The following is a 23,521-nucleotide window of genomic DNA, read 5'->3' on the forward strand; positions in this document are numbered from 1 at the left end:
CTGGATTAATGCTGGTCTCGATGGGATAAGATTGATGCCTCCAGCTGTGAAGATAAGAACGGCCATAGTGGGTCAGACCAAAGGTTCATCTAGCCCAGTATCCTATCTTCTGACAGTGGCCAATGCCAGGTGCATTGGAGGGAATAAACAGAACAGGTAATCATCAAACAATCCACCCCTGTTGTCTGTTCTCAGCGTCTGGAGGTTAGGGACAGCATCGCTGCTCATTCTGGCTATTAGCCATTGACTGACCTATGCTCCAGGGGGGAAGGGATAGCTCAGTGATTTGTGCATTGGTCTGCTAAACCCAGGATTGAGAGTTTAATTCTTGAGGGGGCCATTTAGGGAACGGGGGTAAAAATCTGTCTGGGGATTGGTCCTGCTTTGAGCAGGGGGTTGGACTAGATGATCTTCTGAGGTCCCTTCCAAACCTAATATTCTATGTTTCTAACTTATCTAGCTTTTTTTTAACTGTGTCATTGTCTTGGCCATCACAACATCCTCTGGCAAGGAGTTCCACAGATTGACTGTATGTTGTGTGAAAAAATACTTCCTCTTGCTTGTTTTAAGCCTGCTGTCTATTCATTTCATTGGGTAATCCCTAGTTCTTGTGTTATGGGAAGGAGTTAAGAACACTTCCTTATTGACTTTCTCCACACCAGTCATGGTTTTATAGACGTCTATCATATCTCCCCTTAGTCGTCTCTTTTCCAAGTTAAAAAGTCCCAGTCTTACTAATCTCTCCCCATATGGAAGCCATTCCATACCGCTAATCATTTTTGTTGCCTTCCTCTGAACTTCTTCCCACTCCAATATATTTTTTTTTTTGAGATGGGGTGACTACATCTTCATGCAGTATTCAAGATGTAGGTGTACTATGGATTTATATAGAGACAATATTTATTCCTAACCTTTGTTTCCTATCTTTTAATCAGTTCCGAATCCATGAGAGGACCTTCTCTCATAGACTCATAGACTTTAAGGTCAGAAGGGACCAATGTGATCATCTAGTCTGACCTCCTGCACAAAGCAGGCCACAGAACCCTACCCATCCACTACTATAACAAACCCCTAACCTATGTCCGAGTTATTGAAGTCCTCAAATTGTGGTTTGAAGACCTCAAGCTGCAGAGAATCCACCAGCAAGTGACCCATGCCCCACGCTGCAGGGGAAGGCGAAAAACCTCCAGGGCCTCTGCCAATCTGCCCTGGAGGAAAATTCCTTCCCGACCCCAAATATGGCGATCAGTTAAACCCTGAACATGTGGGCAAGACTCACCAGCCAGCAGGAAAGAATTCTCTGCAGTAACTCAGATCCCATCCCATCCCATCCAACATCCCATCACCGACCACTTGGCATACTTATCTGCTGATAATCAAAGAGCAATTGCCAAAATTAAGCTATCCCATCATACCATCCCTTCCATAAACTTATCAAGCTTAATCTTAAAGCCAGATATGTCTTTTGCCCCCACTACTCCCCTGGGAAGGCTGTTCCAGAATTTCACTCCTCTAATGGTTAGAAACCTTCTTCTAATTTCAAGTCTAAACTTCCTAGTATCCAGTTTATACCCATTTGTTCTTGTGTCTACATTGGTACTAAGCTTAAATAATTCCTCTCCCTCCCTAATATTAATCCCTCTGATATATTTATAAAGAGCAAGCATATCCCCCCCTCAGCCTTCTTTTGGCTAAACTAAACAAGCCAAGCTCTTTGAGTTTCCTTTCATATGACAGGTTTTCCATTCCTTGGATCATCCTAGTAGCCCGTCTCTGAACCTGTTCCAGTTTGAATTCACCCTTCTTAAACATGGGAGACCAGAACTGCACACAGTATTCCAGGTGAGGTCTCACCAGTGCCTTATATAATGGTACTAACACCTCCTTATCTTTGCTGGAAATATCTCGCCTGATGCATCCTAAAACCGCATTAGCTTTTTTAACGGCCATATCACATTGGCGGCTCATAGTCATCCTGTGATCAACCAATACTCCAAGGTCCTTCTCCTCCTCTGTTGTTTCCAACTAATGCGTTCCCAATGTATATCTAAAATTCTTATTATTAATCCCTAAGTGCATGACCTTGCACTTTTCACTATTAAATTTCATCCTATTACTATTACTCCAGTTTACAAGGTCATCCAGATCTCTCTTATCCCATGATAGCTTAACTCTCCAACCGTGGTTGGAATCCAGGCTACCATTTTCAACTCAAACGTGGGAACAGGCCCCAGTAGGCTTCCTACCCTTTAGTGCAGTCCAAACGTTAAGTGCCAGCCTTAAACACTCACCCTCATCCTGTCCCAGCTTTCTTTCCTAGCTTGCTTACTGTCATTTCCTGCTTGCTAATCCCAACTTCCCATCCTCTCATAGTCTGACCCTTCTTCCACCTGTCCTGCTAACTCTTCCTTACCTGCCCATCTCTTTCTACCACCTGCTTCCCACCCCTTCACCTAATCCTCTTTGCCCTCATTTTGGGTGGAGCCCTATGGCGTCTATGCACTCTTGCTATTTTCCTACTGGTATTCTCTTTCTGAATATTCATGCACAGGTGCCCATTGAATACATATGCCCTCACTGGTCTGGGTTTTTTTCCTTCTACTCCCCTAAACACACACATTGAAATGGGAGCAGACAAAAAGGTCCATCTGCAGTAAGCTGTCTGAGTGGCCTGTAATAGATGCCTCAAAGGAAGATGAAAACCATCTTCGGCTGGTATAAATCAGTGTAGCTCCAGTAATGTTAGTGGGGCTATAAAAATTTGTACCTACTGAGGATATGGACCCATAACTGTGTAGTGCTATATCATGAAAGTGTTTTGTTACCAGCTATGAAGGAATCCAGTGACTTGCTACCATTCGTGTATGACCCCATGTGCTCCTATAAGAGCTGTACTGTCAAAGTTCATTTTGCCAAAGCATGATCTGGCTTGCACAGTAGACTGCTTTGGTTCCACCCTCTTTTTGGTCTTGCCTCTGGCATTGTTAGAAGCGAGCTGCTCGGAATGTGGCAGTGGAACTGGTACCACGAGTAGTCTTGGGCACATGTGCTGCTGGGATTTGTGAGACTGCTGTAATCCTCCCATTTAGACATGTGAGTTGCCTATTTCCTCCATGAACTCCTTGCAGAACAGAGCACTTGGTATGAACAGCAGATCATGCTCTTTCTTGATTTAGCTCTACAGATCTACATTGTAGAGGTCAGGCAAATGCTGCAGAGGTGCCACATTCTGAGACTTCCATTTAGAGGTATGTAACTTTCTTTTTTATCAGATCATTCTGTTTTGAGATTTTAAACTCCCACAAAGTTGTTAAGGTAGCAATACTAACTCTTGGATGTAAGTGAATAATATATATCTCGCTGGACCTTTTCTTAAAATACCTATACTTTATAAAGTGCTTTGCCTGCTAGGGAATGTGTATTTGTAATTGTGGGGGTTAGTCCTTGAAAGATGACTAGATTTTGCTTGGGTTGTGTTTTTAGTTTTTGTAGATTAGCCCTGATATTCTGAAGGGCACAATTGTGATAAATCAATGAATGAAATATACAGTGTATGAAATACACTGATGATGCAATACCTCATAGGTGATCACAACAAACTCATCTTCCTCTAGTAAGTCCGTGTATTGTATGATGTTTATGTTTGTGAACTTCCATTCTCCATTGGTCAGGTGATAAAGTTGGCTTTGTTTGTTCGCCTCTTCTGTTGTCTGATTGGACAGGAATATAATGTCTGTTGCTGTTTGAGGAAAGAAAGTGAAGACAGAATGGTTAAAAGGTGGTTCCTTTCTCAGTTCAGGGAGTTCAGATCAGCCACCATAGCCAGGTGTGTATTCAGAAGGAGGGAAGAGACAATTAGGATCCCTCGCCCTGGAGGAAAAATTACATCTCTTGCCCAAAACAGAACTGGCACAAAGGTCATTGTTTAAATGGGAACAAATGTCTGCTGACAGTAGGAGTTTCATAACTCCATTGGTCTTGTATACCTGGTTGAATTCTGTCTCCCAGCTTATGGCCTTGATCCAAATCCTGTTGAAGTCAGTGGCAGTCTTTCCACTGACTCCAGTGAGCTTTAGCTCATGCACTTAGAGGAGCAGTTGGCAGTGGCTGTCTCTTTCCTGTGCTTCCATAAATACTTGGGAGTAGCTACTGTCTGGTCCTTTTCTGCACAGACTCACTGCAAGCACATTCCTTTAGCTACAGAAGGATGATCCTTAAGGTGGCAATTGTGCAAATTGAGCATTTTCTTAGGAAAAATATCTAGGTCTTGATACCGAGATGGCTAGCCCCCTTTCCTGGAATGTTTCACTTCCGGACGTGAACTGGGTGACTTTACTACTTGCATTCCTACCAAAGAGTTTCCTCTTCAAATCATGGCTGGCTGGCTTTCTGGAAGAGGTGCTTTAGCCAAACACAAGCTATTGGGCTCAATTCACGGGTAACTGGGTGGCATTTAGTGGCCTGTGATAAACAGAAAGGTCAGACTAGGTGATCTAATGGTCCCTTCTGCCTTTAAACTCTAGGAATGTCATGAAACATTTGCTACTTTTAGTTTAATGAAGCCAGTTATTTTTCAAGGGAAACTGAATTATTAGAATAGTTGTAGCTAAATGGACATCTGTTCTATGCAAACAATAAAAGATCATGCTTGAAAGTAAGTCTTGCCTCTCCATTTCTGCGCCTACCATGGGGATAAAATAAGAGAGCATGCAGCAGTCCAGACCCTAGATCTCTAGCCTGGAACTCAAATCTCTAAGTCTGGGTCCCATCCTGCAGCCCTTTCTCAGTCATGTGGGAAAGCCCTTGGAGTTTTATTTTGAATCTATACCCTCATGCACATTTTAAGGAGTAGACCTTGCAAACTCTTATACAAGTAATTCCTATTGCAGTCAGTGAGACTAGTCATTTGGCTAAGCTGTCCACTCCTGGGAGTAAAGGCTTTGCAGAGGCGGATCCTGGATTCTTTCAGGGATATACATATAGGAGACTCCATAGTGGGAGATCATGCCATGGCCCAGTTTTTCCCTTGTGCCATAATATTTTTTTAGCGCAATAGACACTGTTGAGTAGTGAACATAAAAATGTCAATAGTAGATCAGACCTGTGATCCATTTAGTCCATTGACTAGTTGAGGACAGTGGCCAGCACCAGCCAATCCAGATTAGTTGCAGTAAAAGTGAATAAGAATGGACATACCTGAATACATTGAGGATATGGTCATGTTGCACGTCTGGGTGTCAAATGGAAATTGGTGCATCTCCAAGCTGCATGTTATGGTGACCTGATGCTGTTGGATTGTGCTAACGATGCCATTGTGAGTAATGGACAGAAGGGGCCTGCTGAGGGATTTCTCTTCATCCACTCTGAAGGAACCAATGATTCAACAACAATGAAAAGTAAAATGACAGAATGCTTGTTGCAGATCTAAAACAATATTTTTTTGCAAACTCACCGTTAGTCTGACTTTGAATGGTCAGTGAACCTTACTACATACAATGGGAAACAGAAGGGAGAGAGTGAGTGACAGCGAGTAACCAGGGATGAGAGATTTAAAACAAACTGGAGGACAAAAAAGCTGTGGGAGGAGATAGGAGAGACGGGAAGAGAGAAAGCAAGCAGAGAAAGTCTGGGGCACAGAGAAGGGCTGATAATCCTCATCTACACCAAGACTTGTAGTGCACCCCATTAGCATGCTAGATGAGACAGGAAAGGCATAGAAGGACATATGACCCACTTGCCCCATTGGACCAGGGACTGTTGGCCTAATTCTGATCTCACTCTGCTTCTACCCTCTAATTGAATTACTCCTGATTTCCGCCATGTAAGTGAGAGCAGAATCAGGAACTATGTTTTTATTTGTGTCTGGTGCAGTGCTGAGCATGCTTTTGTGGCTTAACAAATAATCCTTAATAATTAACTATTTAGGGACAATACCAAATATCATAGTACAATGGGCATATCCTGGACCTCCAGAATAAACAGTGACAGGAGCCTCTAAGATACATTGTTGGAGTCTGTCTCCTTTTGATTGGCTTCCTTGTCTCTCAGATAGTTTTCTCATAGTCTGCACATGCTCTACTAGTGCCCTCTCACTGAGGGACTAAAAAAACCCACAGTATTATTTAATGAATATTTTCCTACTGTAGCATGAGATCAGGTAATTGATTCTTAGCTATTTCGTACCCCCTCTTCTCCCACACAATTCATCGTGCAAAACCTTTCCTTATGTGAGTAATCCTCACTCAGATGAGTCAGTCCCATTGATCTCAGAGACACCAATCATGTCCCTTGTAATTATCCCTCTTATGGAAGCAAGTTGAAATTAGCCAAGGAGAGTCTTACTGTTCATAAATGACGATATGTGGGGACCAAAATGTATCCACTGGCAGAACGAGTTTGGAAATGTTACAGAAATCCTGAGGATTCCAAGTCACAAAGACATTTTTCCACTTCTAGAGGAAAGAAAATCATAGAATGGAAACAATTTCTGGACTCACAGCACACAGGAAATAGCTTTGATTTTACAGAAAATAGCTCTTACCATGGTCACTAAGAAATAGATAGTGACAGTTTGTAGCTTTTCAGTCTAGAGAAACAAAATGAGAAAGTGATTATCCTGATTTCATTAACTAAGGTAGGTACGGAGCTTGGAGGCTGTTCACTGTTTTTCTTACAATGAAGGTGTAATGGGTGTCAGAGATATGAGAAAATCAGATCAGGGCAATAACTTACTGTTCTTGGTCTTACCCTCCCATTCTACTCTCCAGCTGTAAGATTCAATGTTTGGAAAAAATAGTTGCCTGATAGAATACACTTGCCTATGTAAATCTGTGCTAGGAGAGGATCCAGCGCAGTAGAATGGGAGAAGACTTGCAACATGGCTCAGGGAAATAGAGTCTACAGAATCTGATCATAAGAATGGCCCTACTGCATCAGCCAAAGGTCCATCTAGTCCACTATCCTGTCTTCTGACAGGGGCCAGGGCCAGGTGCCTCAGAGGGAATGAACAGAACAGGTAATTATCAAGTGATCCATCCCTGGCTGCTCATTCCCAGCTTCTGACAAACAGGTCCCTGATATATAAGAAGGGAAAAACCAAACAAGAACTGCACAAATCTCTACTCACTCTCCCGCTCCCACAACTCCACTTTGCTGTAACACCAGATAATAATGTGGGTTTCCTTCACCCAGGCTAAGCAGAGGGTGGTGTTTCCCTTGTAAGAGGGGCTTTTGTGTGTGTGTGGTGTGTGTGTGCAGGAAACAAAAATAAAGAAGTTCTGATGACATCCAAATTAAGGGCTAAATTCCTGAATATTCTTGGACAATTTTGCAGTGCCTTGGCAGCACAGGGCAGCTTAACAGGCTAATTAAAAAGTTGATAGGAGGCTGCTATAGAAATGAATTTTGCCCTGGACTTTAAAACAAACAGGAGGACAAAAAGGCTGTGGGAGGAGATAGGAGAGATGGGAAGAGAGCTCATTTTAATGTGACATCTCTTCAATATGTGATCACTAAAATTATTTTAAACAACTCTCTGATTTGTGCAGATGTGACAAGCTATTTTACACCTGGCACCTCTAAGAAACATTGCTCTGGATTCTACTTTCAAACCACAGCCATGAAGTCTGGAGAAGGTCAGTAGAAGAGTGAATGTTTGGGTTCTACTCTTTCACATCAGTGACAGTAACTCCTGATTTCTGCTGGTATGAGTGAGAGAAGGATCCCTCATTTACTCTAGGATCATCAGCTGCCTCAACTTGTCAATTTAACAATATTTCCTACTATACAGAATAATAAAGAGGTTTGTTTTCTTACCACCAAGAGGATGGAAAGCAGTATAAATTCTATCTCCACTTTCAACGGCTCTTTCCAATTTTCCTTGGGTATTGTATGTAGTTGGGGTGTCTTTTCAGAGAAGATATTTAGGTGCTGAAGAATGTCATCGTACTTACAGAGCTGTTCTGGGGCAGCACCTGTGGAAATAAAATGGAAGTCTGGTTACATCCAAATTCATTTTATCAGAGCAATATCAGGCAAGATCTTAGCATACACCACACAGCCAACCTGTAGGATGGGAATGCATCAGAGAATAAAAGGCATTGGGCTGTAGCTTTTAGGAAACCACTGTCAGATCTTTGTTCCCTTTCGCACTGGCAGGACTAGGGTGCCCGTCTTAATCTTCCTCATCCATGTATGAGAATATATATTACTCATGGGTAATCCAGTTGGTTTTCCCCTAGTTCTACTACAATTTAACTTACCTGTTGCCAAAGACAAAGTGAGAATAGCTAAGAATGTGTCCCACATCATTCCCCTTTTCCTAATGAAGCAAATGGTACAGCTAATGCTACAGCTAGTTGCCAGTGACTATCAGATGATATGCAGCTGGTGATTGAATATTAATCAGTGTAGGGAGGAAGCTTATGTAATTGAAGCCTTGTTTTTTTTTATGAAAAATTCAGTGATAATGGTACAATGCACTCAACTGGCTCTTGGGATTAGCTCGTCAAATTATTGTTGTTAAATTAATGTTGTGGGACCAGTGCTGTGGTAAGAATAATTTACTTTAACCCCATCATCATCATCATCATCACATCATGTTCCCATTACGCCTCTGGCCTTTAGGGCAGTGACGAAGCTCCTCCACTCCTATCCGTTTCTGGGAAGTCTTTCAATAGTTCCCCAATTGAGCCCCAGGTTTTTCAGCTCAACTGCCACAGCTCTTTGCCATGTTGTTTTCAGGCAGTCTTGTTTTTGCTTTCCTTCAGGTGTCCATCTTAATGCTATTCTGGTGATGGAAATAGTTTCCATTCGAAGTACATGACCGATCCATCTCCAACGCCTCCTGGTAATGATGGTGCTCAGATCCTCTTGACTGCGCTGTGTCAATAGGTTTTGGTTTGAGATTGTTCTGGGTCAAAAGATAGAGAAGACTTTTCTGAGAAAGGCTGTATGAAATGAAGACAGTTTGGACATGTCACGCTTTCTCATTCTCTGGCATTCTGCACTATAAAGTAGTGTTGAATGTACGCAGCTCTGATAAATCTTGAGTTTGGTTTTGGTGTTGTATTTTGATGATTTCCAGACTGCATTTAAGCTCCTGAAGGTGTTCCTGGCTTTATTGATTTTGTTCCAGATGTCTTGGTTTGTTCCACTGTCCTGGCAGATGGTGCTGCCCAAGTATGTGAATATTTCTACCTTGGTGAGAACATGATCCTCTATCTGTACTGCTGATGGTGAGGCAATATTAAAGGTCATGATATCTGTCTTATTACAGTTGATTTTCAGTCCAATTTGCTGGCTGAATATGTTGAGTAGAGTTGTTTTTTCTTGTATATGGTGTTGGGTATGTGATAGGAGAGTGAGATCATCTGCAAAGTCCAGGTCTTCAAGGGATGAGAAGGGTGTCCATTTAATGCCTCTCGGCATATCTTCTGTTGTACGCTGCATTACCCAGTCGATGGCAGTGTTGGAGAGGATTGCAGACATGATATACCCCTGACGTATTCCTGTTTTGACTTCAAAACTGTGATCAACACTGCATGTAAAGTTGAAATAGAAGCTTTTGATTATGTTGATTATATGGAGAGGGTATCTTAACTATAAAACCATTGGTCCACTCATCTGGCTTTTTCCCCCCTTTTTGATGTAAATAGAGGGGCCAGGATAGATGCTGCTAACTCAGGATTTACCTTGAGTAATTCTGCATTCAAGTTATCCTTGCCAGGAACTTTCCCATTGTTTAAGGATTTGAGGGCTTGAATGATCTCTTCCTTAGTTTGGGTGTCTGTGTTAATATCAAGGAACTTCTTCTGCCTCCCAGATGTTTGTTTCCTCTTTAGGTGGCTCCTTGTTCAGCAATTCTCTGAAATGCTCTGTCTAGCGCAATTCTTGTTCTTTTTCTGTTGTCAGTAGGTGGCCTTGTTTGTCTCTGATGAGAGTGTTTGTTGGTCTCTGTCATTTACCACTGATAAGCCGCGTCATTTTGAAGACTGTTCCTTGTTCACCATGAACAGCTGCATCCTCTGCTTGTGTTGCCAAATTATCAATATAATGTCCTTTATCTGCTTCACAAGCCCTTTGATCTCCTGGTGTGCCTTGCTATACTGCTCGGGGTATTTGTCCTTTAGCTTCTGGGATTTTGTGTCAAAACCCATTTTCTTCAGGGCTCGTCTGGTTACTATGGCATTCCATGTGCTGGGTGTAATCCACTCCTTTCTTCTCTTCTGCCTGTAGCCTAGACAGGCTTCACTGCTCTGTTTATAGATTGTTGTTACTTTGTCCCAGTTCTTATTGATCTTCTTATGATGTTACATCCCGTATTCTTCATAGAAATATTGTTGATATGAATATGGCATAACTAAGATATGTTTTATGCAAGAGAGGTCATGTAAGGTATCATTGAAAAAGCGGCAGACAGCACATCCTTCGGCCCTCACAGCTTCCTGCAGCCTCCATTGGCCTGGAGCGGCGAACTGCAGCCAGTGGGAGCTGTGATCGGCTGAATTCATGGACGTGACAGGTAAACAAACTGGCCTAGCCCACCAAGGTGCTTACTCTGGCGGGCCACGTGCCAAAGGCTGCTGATCCCTGGTCTATGTTGACCCACACGTCTCAGTTTTAGCTTGATGGAGTTTGGCATAAGGTGATAGTCACTGCCAACATCTCCCCTTTTCACTTTCACATCTGTCAGTGAGCATTCCCATTTGCCATTGATCATCATATAGTCAATCTTGCTCTGTTGTTGTTTGTGTTGTCCTTATCAACCTTGGCATTCAGGTCTCCCATGACCATAGTTAGGTTGTGGCACCGTACTCTCTTGAACTCTGCCTGTAATGTAATATAGAATTTGTCCCTTGCTTCTTCATCACTGTCATTTGTCAGAGCATAGCACTTAGTCAGGGTGATATTATTGTGTTTCCCTTTCAGTTTGGCTTTCATAAGTCTGCGGCTGATGGACTTCTGCTCAAGCAGGGACTGCTCCGTTCCCTTCTTCAAAAGGATGGCAACGTGGTGTTGTACATCATCCCATCCAGAATACAGTAAAGTTTCTCCTGAAACTGTTGTTAATCTTCCTGATCCCATCAATCTGCTGTTGCTGACACCCAGGATGTGTAAGCTGTAGAGTCTCATCTCACTGTGACCTGAACTAGCTTCCCTGTTTCATACAATGTACATATGTTCCAAAACCCAAGTTTGGTTTTTGTCTTGGTGTTGAGAACTTCAGTCTTCATGCCAGTGGCTTCCTTTTGGCTTTCAGCACTAATCCTATAGCCCCTGTGCGCAAAAAACCCCAAACCTTATGCAGAGAAAAAAGGAAGGATTCAACCTCACAAAGTGTAATGCTAAAAGCTTTAGCCCTTTAAAGGCCAAATCTTGTTCATTTTTATATGTCGGGTTTAAATCTGATCCAACTCCACTGACCTGCCTGGGTTTTCTCTGGAAATGGAGTCCCTCTGGGTTTTTACTGGCCTGACAGAGCATCATTTGGGGCTACACAGCCCAATTAAGATTCTCTTTATTCTCTCTGAATTCCTGTCCCCATATGTAGGCTGCTCAGGAGAGGGGGAGTGAGTCATCCTGTGGTAGAAATTCTCCATTTTCTAAACCATCAGTTTTCACCCATTCACCCCACCCGTATCTCTTTTACCTTTTGTGGGCTGAGCAGACAATTTCAGCACCTAGACATCATTCCCTAGAACTTCCTAGCCCTAATTCCCAGTGAGGGTTTGTCACTTCCCTTTATGTCACTTTCTTCAATTAAAAAATCCCTCTAACTTCTACATGTTTATTGTGTTAGACCCCTGGGAGACTTTGGCAGGAGCTGGAGAGGCTGCAGCAGGATACAGTTTCATCTCTGAAAGCATTTAAGTCCATGGAGTTGCATTAGGGGTGATTTGGCCTATGCATTATGTAGCTAATTGATTCATTGTGTCATTTAACTGTGTTATCTATTGTCATGGCAAACTCCTCTGTTAGTCCACATGTAATCAATGTATGAGACATAGATTTCAGTTATACTTATAGTGTGACATGGTCAGGCCAGATGGCTACAGGAGAGTGTTAGAAGGCAGATATATTAGTCCCAGATTAAGTAGATCCCTTTTTCCTGGGTAAGGTAACAGGGGCAGTTGCAGAACAAGCAGGAACTTGCTGGAACCACTTAATGCAGGCAGGCTAATTAGGACACCTGAAGCCAATGAAGAAGAAACTGCTAGAATCAGTTAGGAGAGGCTGGCTAATCAGGGCACCTGAGTTTAAGCAGGACCTCACTTCAGTTTGTAGAGTGCATGAGCGGAGCTGTGAGCAAGAGGCACTAGGAGCTGAGAGTGAGAAGGCATATTGCTGGAGGACTGAGGAGTACAAGCATTATAAGAAACCAGGAGAAAGGTCCTGTGGTGAGGATAAAAAAGGTGTGGGGAGGAGGCCATGGGGAAGTAGTCCAGGGAATTGTAGCTATCGTGCAGCTGTTCCAGGAGGCACTCTAGACAGCTACTGTCCACAGGGCCCTGGGCTGGAACCCAGAGTAGAGGGCGGGCCCGGGTTCCCCTCAACCTCCAACTCCTGATCAGACACAGGAGGAGTTGACTTGAACTGTGGATTCCACCAGAGGGGAAGGTCTCTGGGCTGCTCCCTGACCCACATGGTGAATCTCTGAGGTGAGAAAATCTGCCAATAAGCACAGGACACACCAAGGTAGAGGAGGAACTTTTGTCACAATAGGTAAAGTTACAAGTAAGATAGCATCATAGGAGTGTGAGACTGACAAGTAGTTAGGAGTGATGAGTGTGTATTGGGTAAATAAGAAAAGCAAGCCTGTAATGCAAGGCCTGCAGGCTAAGGCTTGTAAGAGTTTAGCTTAACCATGCTAGGCCTCAGGCTTAAGGAAGCATGATATATGTAGGTGACCTAGGACTAACCCTGTGCCAGTGAAATTACAAGATTAGGTAAAGAATGTGCCAGTAGGTCAGGGTTTCTCAAACAGGGGTTACGGCTTCTTTAGGGAAAGCCTCTGGCGGGCCAGGCCGGTGTGTTTACCTGCCCTGTCCGCAGGTCTGGCTGATTGTGGCTCCCACTGGCTGTGGATCGCTGCTCCGGGCCAATGGGAGCTGCTGGATGTGGCAGCCAGTATGTTCGCCCGCGCCGCTTCCAGGTTAGAGGTTAAACTGAGCGCTGCTGGAAAGGAGGGTGAGTTCCAGGAGCACCATAAACCAGAACATCATGGGCCAGATTCCACCCCTACTGCATTCCTCATCCCCCACCTGGGAATCAGTGTGGTAACAACAAAGCCATGAATTCGCTGGGCTGGGATGGTGCAACCTCACCTAGCAGAGATGCTGGCAAAAGCCCAACCAGCAGAATCAAACCTCCTGGGGTGCATGTGTTGAATAGCGACCTCCCTCACCCCCAACAGCTGTGTGGAGAACAAACCCTGAGCCATGTGGCTAAAAGGGCCAACTGGCTTTCAGAGCCTCTGGTTGCCTGGTGCACAGGTGCTGGAACTTGAAGTGGTTTCCATGTTTATCTTTCTTTTTTTAAACCTTTTGTCAGCCTTGCAAAACTATAATGAAAACAAACCATCCCATTCACAAACTCTCCTTGCCTGCTCCTACCAGTGTTCATGATGAAAAAACTGAGAGTATTGTACTTGCCTATTGAAGGGTTGAAATCCATGTGCATTTTATATAACAACCTGGTACATGAATTGTGCCAGCTCTTTCTCAGACCCAAAGTCCAGAGTTTGGTCAAGACCAAAGGCCTAGCAAATAGTGATTGGTTAAGAGAAAGCTGGGGTAAACAAATAATATTGTTTTGCTAAAATAGGCCTGGTCAGCAAATTGCCAGGTGTTGAAGCTAAGAACTAAATTATTGTATCTTATTCAGAGTTGCAAATTGAACAAAGGATCCCTGTTCCTATTATGTAAGTCTCTTCTGTAGGAAACATTCTTCCTACAGATCCAACCTTGAGTTTATAAAAAGTTGGCACATGTCAGTATAAGATATGGCATCCTTCCACCTCCCTTCTCAGGGACTAGTGCCTGCCTTAATACATAAAGGGGACAATCTTTATTGCCATATACTTTCACTGTTTCTTCCCTAGGAATGTACCTGGTGGACAATCAAAGGAGTTGCTTCATTCCTACGGACCCCAAATCAGAATTCAACATATATATTTTATACTAATAACATTTTATCAAAAAATTAATTAAATGTTAACTTGCTAACTTGAGACCATGGGCAGAGACATTATGTAACCTTTTAACCATTGGCTAATGTGCTATCTTGTCTTGCTGCAAAAAAACTGCCTACCCTGTCACCTTCCCCCGCCCATGGAAAATCTATATATTCTATTGTAATCAATTGATTGACAGTGTCTCTGAGCCTAATAAGCCAGGTGACACTCCGCCAGCGCTGTGTGTAATAAAAACTCCTATGTTTGGCCTCTACACGGTGTGGATTTATGTCATTCACCTAATCCACACACCCAGATCCCTCCCCCCCAAAAAGGCAAAAGTAGGCTTTATAGAATTTTGTGTGGCTGCTTTATAGCCATTTCCGCATTAATGAGGAGACTGAAAATATTGGCAACTAAAATTAGCAAAGTTGCTACCCTGGGGCCTGATGATGGGAGGGCAATGGATACTGTAGAGTTGCCCTGTGTGGAACTGGGAGCTCTCTGAAATTACTAGGGGTGGTTCCATCAGCTGTTCTGCTCCATCTATACAGATTGACCTCCTTGCCAGAGAAGCCCAAAGCTACTGATTGGGTTTATTACAAAACTGCAGTTGCTAAAGCTAGCATGATGGATGAGTTTGAAAAGGTGAGATTCTTGTCCTCAATTAGATGTTGCTGCTGTTTTGAAACCCAAGTGGAGACTGCTCGTATCTGATTCACAAGACATAGAACTGTGAACTTTTTCTATAGCAGGCTGCTAGGAGAGATTATTAGGATTTTTGGGGTCGGGAAGGAATTTTCCTCCAGGGCGGATTGGCAGGGGCCCTGGAGGTTTTTCGCCTTCCTCTGCAGCGTGGGGCATGGGTCGCTTGCTGGAGGATTCTCTGCAGTTTGAGGTCTTCAAACCGGTTTTGAGGATTTCAATAACTCAGTCCTGGATTAGGGGTTGTATAAAAGTGGATGGGTAGGGTTCTGTGGCCTGCCTTGTGCAGGAGGTCAGACTAGATGATCGTATTGGTCCCTTCTGACCTATGAGTCTATGAGGAGGTTTTGGCCCAGGTCCTTTAGTGTGGTGTGCAGCTATTTTGCATCACACTGCTAGCACAAAGTAGTCCAAAAGCTGGCATAGCTAACCATAGGAAGGGTCATTTTAGTGGAGGGTGATCCTCCAGTGGCATAAAGCTCACACTTTTTCTCTTCCAGCCCGCACAGGTTTTTTCCGGCTGTTGGTGTAGAAGTGACTCTAGAGCTTCCTTATTCCTTAAGCTGCCCCTAGAATTGTGCCACCCCAAGCACGTACTTGCTTTGCTGGTGCCTAGAGCTGGTCCTAAATTTACAGTACAACGCACTAAAGATTCCTAAGCCTGTGGACACACAAACAAACAAGATAAATGTCCAGAAACAGGAAGCTGTAAGTATTTAAAAACTCTTCCCTGCCACGTGGTTTCTCTTTGATCTTTGTAGAGGTATAGAAGAATTCCCATCTGGAGTCTGCTGGTGGGTAATTGTGCTGAGGTACAGGAGCTGCAAGTCTGGGTTTGTGCATATAGGCAGCTTTTGAGCAAGAATAGTTTCTCTCTACCTATACAGGACCACACTTAGGGATTTAGAGTCCGAAACTGGACTGCAGTTCTGCTTGCTCTTCTGGTGTAATAAACTTGAAATTAGTATAAGATAAAGGCAGCCAAACTCTGATCAACTGAGGAGCATAGTGGCATCTTGTCAGCAGCCCAAAGGATGTTCCTAAGTTGCATAAAGTAGGCCTGACTCCTTTTTAATGTGGAGTTGGCGTTCTTGGAGCCTGCAGGGGTCAAGATGGAGCATTGCACAGTGGGACTTCTATTCTATGGGCTCCTCCTCTGTGCGAAAGAGGAGGGTGGGTGTAACATAAACTCCATGGGTTGCACTCAGGTCATTGAAGCTGGCAAATTCTCTGGCTAAAGACATCAAGAGCTTGTACCTGTTTTATTTAAAGCAGATGCTATTATAAGGTCTGTGCCTCTTTAAGGAAGATGTAAAATGAGAATGGTGACTTACTTACCATGGCTAAAGTGAAATAGGATGAGAGTCACAGCTTCACTGCCGGAAACAATCTAGGATTAATGTGCTCAGCAAATCCTTTGTTCTCTTGCAGGCTAAGAGTGCTGCTGAATATGTGCTGGCCTCTAAATCCCATATTGTCCAGTATGAGAAACACGTAGGGTTGATGGGTTCTACCCTTGGAATTTCATGCTTAAGGCAGCTTGCAATATAACCTTGTTTTCATTTCTAATTGTACATCTAGTTTAAGCTGAATTCTTGCTTACAACTGACTTTTAACATTTTCTTGTCTCTCCTCCCACTTCAAGCTTGAGAAGTTCAGAACCAAGATTCCTGCCCACCTCCCAGCCACAGTGCGCCAGCTGTGTTTGTGCCTCGCTCCTATTATGTAGCTGTGCAATTATCCCATACTGCCTCAGTAGGGGTTAGGAGAGGGCCATCCTGGTTGTAAAGGCAGGGATGTGGGAGGGCTTTGCCATTACATGGCCAGATGAATATTATGGACTGATTACATGAACCTATCAAAGAATAGGCAGATATGCTACTCTTGATCTAAAGGTTGTGTGTAGCATTGGGGACTGTAGGTAAAATGAATAGGAGAGCAGCCTCAGCACAGGTGCCTTCTGAGAGGATTGTAAGATTCTATTAGGTAGGTTTCACCTTCAGCCAAAGACATGACCATCTTTGTGTGTGTTATTTCTGAGTGGTCCAAGTCTCCCATTAGTAACGTGCAGTACTAATAAGGCAAACACTTCTAGTGGTCTGCAAAAATCAGATATATGGTATGTTTATGTAAGACAGCATGTTCTGTGACCAGCACTAACTGGTTGGGATTTTTGCTATGGTAAATATACCTTTTCCTCTGGAGATGATTATTCTCCTTTAAACTTGCATCCTGGGCTGTCGTTGAGGGTAGGGAGCCCACCCTGGCCTGTTCTCTCCTTTGAGTTGATAGTGGTAGCCTGGACTCCAATCACAGTTGGAGGAGCCTGTCTCATCCCATCAACCAGCACTAATCTAGTCCATTGTGCTATTTCATGTTTGCTTTGTTCCCCCCAGATCTCCATGTGTCGTTCAGCACTTTTGAGAGGTACAGCTAAGATGACTTATACCTACTCCAGTAATTCCCTGTCAGCTGGAACACTAGCTCCATGAATGTATTTTGTTCAGATAACTTATTTGAGATGGGATGCCCTAGGTGTACATGCTGCATTACAAAGCACATGCAAGAACAAGGCTCCTGCCCTGCAGAGCTTGCATTATTGTTCAGACATGCAGTACACAGCTTAATTCAAGCATAAGAAGCAGAAAAACCTTGTTAGGGAGAAGATTGAGGCAAGCAAGTATTAGAAAAGGCAATTAGCCCACATTTAACTGCTCCATTGTACAATAACAATGATGCTAAACAGTAGTGAAAAAAGCAAATGACTGCAGAAAAGCACCTTATCCAGAATAAGCAGAGCTAACTCGCACTCCTGTAGCTCTGCCTGGGTCCCAATTTGCTGCTTTTCTGCATTGATTCTTTCCATAAGCATGGGTAGTTCTGTATTTCCCTTTCCAAGTGGGCTTGAATCCCTCCTCTCCTCTTGTCTCCTGGCCATCTCAGTCAGAGAATCTCCTACAATGGGCAGAACAGCAGCCAAATGTAAATATACACTAGGGGAAATTGTGGACAAGAGGAGAGGCCTGCATGATTCTAAACTTGACTTTATTTGCTTGATTTTATTAGAACTTCATACATCAGAAAATCTCAGGCACTGTACTGGCTCAGGGGACTGGTGGGGCTGGCCACAGTTGGTGGTCTCTGCATGGGGCTGGGTTTACAGCTGAACCTACATAAATAACAAAGGTGCAGCTCTTTTGTATACATATTTTGCCTATATATATATTTGATTCTTATAATATATGCACCATGATGACGTTGAGAGGTAGATGTCTTAATTTGTGTATGATTTTATGATCAAATGTGGCCTGAAACACAATGGACATGGGTTCTAAGCCTGCTAGCATGATTGATTTCCAGAGATAAGGGGCTCCCTACTCTCAGAACCCTGCTACTGGTTACAAAGTATTCAAATGTAGGTAACCAAACACCAACCCTGTCCGCTTAGGAGGTTTCCAGATGTTGTTCTAGCTTGCTTGTGGCATCTCAGCAGTTTGATAGCCTTGAGTATAGGGTGTAGGGGTTTCTTCTTCAGCTGCATTAATAGGCAGGTCTCCAATATACCCATTGTCATTAGGACAAAGATACCTACGAAAAACATCACTGCAAAACAAGATGAAGAGGATCTGACTGATAAACTCTCTGCCTTACTTCCTCTAGATCCATAATTCTATCTAGTGTGGGCTTCTGCTTAATAGAAGAAATATATAAAAGAATATAGTGCCCCAAGCCCAGAAACTGCTCAGAATAGGGACTTCTAGCATTACAGCTCTACTGCAGTGACTAGTGTTCCTCTTCTTACTATCTTTAATAGGCGACACGTTTGTACTCTGCTCTCTTCCTTACACCCAGTGCATGTCTAATATACAGTGACTTTTACTCAATAAAGACAAGTACCTATTATGGGTGGGTCATCGGAAGAAGTAGGAATAATGTCATTAAGAATCAGAGCTAACACAGACTCTCCAATGATGAGTGACAGCTGGAAGCTGATCTTGTCCTCATAAGAGCTGCTGCTGAACAAAATCGTCATATCCAATAAGTAGAGAGCACATGATGGGAAGATAAGGTTCAAAACGTATAAAATGGGTCGTCTCTTCATGGAGATCTGGAAGGAACAAGGCAAACATGAAATAACAGAATGGCCTGGGTTAGTGCTGGTCCCAATGGGACAAGACAGACTCTTCCTCCAGCTCTGGTTGGCGTCCAAGCCATCAACTCAAAGGAAGGAACAGGGCCCAGTGGCTTCCTATTCTGTAGTGCAGCCGAAAAAACTCGCCCATATCCTGTCCCCAGCTTACTTTCCTTGCTTCCTTACCTTCATTTCCTGCTCGCTCTCTACCCTCTAACCCCAAGTTCCCCTACTCTCGTAGTCTGACACTTCTTCCACCTGTCTTGCTAACTCTTCCTTACCTGCCCATCTCTTTCTACCACCTACTTCCAGACACTTCATCTGGCCCCCTTTGCCCTCATTTTGGGTTGAGCCCTATGATGTTCTATGCACTCTGGCTATTTTCCTACTGGTATTCTCTATGAATATTCATGCACACTTGCTTGTAGAATACAGATGCCTCCACCTGTCTGATTTTTTTTTCTTCTACTCCCCTAAACACACACATTGAAACTGGAGTGGACAAAAAGGTCCATCTAGTGCAGTAAGCAATCTCTGAGTGGCCTATACCAGGTGTCTCAAAGGAAGATATAACCGCCTTAGGCCACATCCTCTGCTGGAATAAAGCACTGCAGCTCCAGTGATGTCAATGGAGCTATAGCAATTTGTACCTACTGAGGATATGGACCCATAACTGTGTAGTGCTATATCATGAAGAATGTATTTTGTTACCAGCTATGAAGGAATCCAGTGACTTGCCAGCATTAGTGTCTGACCCCCTATGCTCCTATGAGAGCTGTACTGTCAAAACTCATTTTGCTGAAGCATGATCTGGCTTGCATAGTAGACTGCTTTACTTCTATCCTGTATTTGGCCTTGTCTCCTGCATTGTTAGGTGAGAGATGCTAGGAATGTGGCAGTGGAAATGGTACCATGAGTTGTCTTGGGCACATGTGCTGCTGGATTTGTGAGACTGCGGTAGTTCTCCCATTTAGACATGAGAGTTGCCTGTTTCCCCCATGAATTTCCTTGCAGAACAGAGCACTTGGCATGAGCAGCAGATTGTGCCCTTTCTTGATTTAGCTCTACAGATCTACATTGTAGGGGTCAGGCGGAGGGTGCAGAGGTGCCACATTTTGAGAGATCTGTTTACAGGTTTATCATTTTGATTTTTATCAGATCATTATGTTTTGAGATTTTTAGACTCCCACAAACTTGCTGAGGTAGGAATATTAACTCTTGGGCATAAGTCAGGGGTTCTCAAACTGGGGGTCAGGACCCCTCAGCGGATCATGAGGCTATTACATGGGGGGTTGCGAGCTGTCAACTTCCACCCCGACCCCTGCTTTGCCTCCAGCATTTATAATGGAGTTAAATTAAAAACAGTTTTTTCTATATTTATAAGGAGAGTCACAGTCAGAGGCACGAAAGGGGTCACCAGTAAAAAAGTTTGAGAACCACTGCCATAAGTGAATAATATATATCTCCCTGGATCTTTTGTTAAAATATCTGATTTTATAAAGCGCTTTGTCTGTTGGGGAATGTGTATTTGTAATTGTGGGAGGTAGTCCTTTAAAGATGACTAGATTTTGCTTGGGTTGTGTTTTTAGTTTGTAGCTGAGCCCTGATGTTCTGAAGGACGTGTTTATAATAAATCAATGAATACAATATATAGTGTGTGAAATACACTGATGCAATACCTCATACTGGATCGCAAGAAACTCTTCATGTTTAGTAATGTTTGTGAACTTCCATTCTCCACTGGTCAGGTGAATAAGCTGGCTTGTTTCAGTCACCTCATCTGTTGTCTGATTGGACCAGAGTATAATGTCTGTTTGAGGAAAGAAAGATGCAGTGGTTTAAAGGTGTTTCCTTTCTAAGTGCAGGGAGTTCAAATCTTGTATCACAGTCCAGATGTGTATTCAGAAGGAGGGAAGAGAAGGTTAAGATCCCCCACCCACCCACCCACGGTGGGAAAATTACATCTCTTGCCCAGAACAGAACTAGTTGTGTACTTGGAGCTTGATTCTTACTCCAGGATAAAGTGAGAATAACATCATTGAAATCAATGGAGTTATACAAGTATGAGATCAGAATCCACCCCAAAGGTCACTGCTTAAATGGGAACAAATGTCTGCTGACAGTAGGAGTTTCATAACTCTATTAGTCTTGGATACTTGATTGAATTCTGTCTCTCATCTTATGGCCTTGATCCAAATCCTGTTGAAGTCAGTGGCAGTCTTTCCACTGACTCCAGTGAGCTTTAGATCATGCACTTAGAGGAGCAGTTGGCAGTGGCTGTCTCTTTCCTGTGCTTCCATAAATACTTGGGAGTAGCTATTATCTGGACCTCTTCATCACAGACTCACTATGGAGGCAATTGTGCAAATGGAGCATTTTCTTGAGAAAAATATCTAGGTCTCGATACCGAGATGGCTAGCCCCCTTCCCTGAAATGTTTCACTCTGGGATGTGAACTGGGCCTGTTTAACACTGGCATTCCTAGCAAAGAGTTTCCTCTTCGATTCGAGACTGGCTGACTTTCTGGAAGTGCTGCTTTAGCCAAACACAAATAATTGGTCTCAATTAACTGGGTGACATTGAATGGCCTGTGAGACACAGAAGGTCAGACTAGATGATCTAATGGTCCCTTCTGCCTTTAAACTCTAGGAATGTCATGAAACATTTGCTACCTTTAGTTTAACGAAGCCAATTACTTTTCAAGGGAAACTAAATTATTAGAATAGCTGAAGCTAAATGGACACTCGTTCTATGCAAACAATAAAAGATAATGCTTGAAAATAAGTCTTGCCTCTCCGTTTCTGTGCCTACCATGGGGATAAAATAAGAAAGCATGCAGCAGTCCAGACCCTAGATCTCTAGCCTGGAACTCAAATCTCTAAGTCTGGGTCCCATCCTGCAGCCCTTTCTCAGTCATGTGAGTAGTCCTCTCTACTTCAGCCCTTGGAATTCTATTTTGAATCTAGACCCTCACGCACATTTTAAGGACTCTAGACCTTGCAAACTCTTATACAAGTAATCCCTATTGCAGTCAGTGGGACTAGTCATTTGACTATGCTACCACTCCTGGGAGTAAAGGCTTTGCAGAGGCAGATCCTGGATTCTTTCAGGGATATTCATATAGGAGACTCCTTAGGGGGAGATGATGCCATAGCCCAGTTTCCCTCTTGCGTTATAATTTTTTTTAACACAATGGACACTGAGTAATGAACATAAAAATTCAATGGCAGATCAAACCTGTGATCCAACTAGTTCATTGTCTTGTTGTGGACAGTGGCCAGCACCAGCAAATCCAGTCTAGTTGTAGTAAAAGTGAATAAGAATGGACATACCTCGATGATTATTTGCGAAGAGGGTTATGCTGCACGTCTGGGTGTCAAATGGAAACTTGTGCATCTCCAAGTTGCATGCTATGGTGACATGGTGCTGTTGGGTTGTGCTAACAATGCCATTGTGAGTGATGGACAGAAAGGGCCTGTTGAGCGATTTCTCTTCATCCACTCTGAACAACAACAAGTAAAATGACAGAATGCTTGTTGCAGATTGAAGATAATACTTTTTTTGGAAACTTTTTTGTTAGTCTGACTTTGAATGGTCAGTGAACCCTACTTAATAGAACAGGAAACAGAAGAGAGAGGGTGAGTGACAGCGAGTAACCAGGGATGAGAGATTTAAAACAAACAGGGAAGGACAAAAAGGCTGTGGGAGGAGATAGGAGAGATGGGAAGAGGGACCGCAAGCATTGAAGGTCTGGGGCGCAGAGAAGGGCTGATAATCCCCATCTACACCAAGACTTGTAGTGCACCCCATTAGCATGCTAGATGAGATAGGAAAGACATACAAGGACATATGACCCACTTGCCCCATTGGACCAGGGACTGTTGGCATAATTCTGATCTCACACTTCATCTACCTTCTAACTATTGACTTCTGCTGAATTACTCCTGATTTCCACTGTGTAAATAAGAGCAGAATCAGGCCCTATATCTTTATTTGTGTCTTGTGCAGTGCTGAGTACATCACTGCTTCTTAACAAATAATATTTAATTGTTTAGAGACAATACCAAATATCATAGTACAGCGGGCATCTCCTGCACCTCCAGAATCAACAGTGACAGGACCCACTAAGATATGCTGTTGGAGTCTGTCTCCTTTTGATTGGCTTCCCTGTCTGTCAGATTTCGCATAGCCTGCACATGCTCTACTAGTGCCCCTCACTCAGGAACTAAAAAAAACCCATTTTATTTAATGAATGTTTTCTAATTGTCATGAGATCAGTTAATTGGTTCATAGATATTCCGGAGCCTCCCCCCCCAATTAGTCCCACAAAACCTTTGCTTATGTGAGTAATCCTCACTCAGATGAGTTAGTCCCATTGATTTCAGTGGCATCAATCATGTCCCTTGTAATTATTCCTTTTACGGAAGCAAGTTGAAGTCAGCCAAGGAGAGTCTTACTGTTCAAAAATTAGGAGATATGGGGACCAAAAGGTATCCACTGGCAGAACGAGTT

The 23,521-nt window shown here is 43.3% G+C and overlaps 1 protein-coding gene across 2 annotated transcripts in view; it reads left to right on the plus strand.

Moving 5' to 3' along the window:
• ATP5PD (ATP synthase peripheral stalk subunit d) overlaps nucleotides 1-23,521 on the plus strand; it is a 40,477-nt gene that overhangs the window by 7,430 nt on the left and 9,526 nt on the right. Inside the window, exon 5 of one of the 2 annotated variants that reach the window (XM_050921085.1) lies at nucleotides 16,310-16,372. The exons of the other annotated variant lie outside the window; for it this stretch is intronic. Coding sequence (XP_050777042.1) covers nucleotides 16,310-16,372 — 63 coding nt within the window. The remainder of the gene's footprint in view (nucleotides 1-16,309; nucleotides 16,373-23,521) is intronic. 2 annotated transcript variants of the gene reach the window in all.

This window comes from Gopherus flavomarginatus, chromosome 12 (assembly GCF_025201925.1).
Source record: "Gopherus flavomarginatus isolate rGopFla2 chromosome 12, rGopFla2.mat.asm, whole genome shotgun sequence".
Taxonomy (NCBI): domain Eukaryota; kingdom Metazoa; phylum Chordata; order Testudines; family Testudinidae; genus Gopherus; species Gopherus flavomarginatus.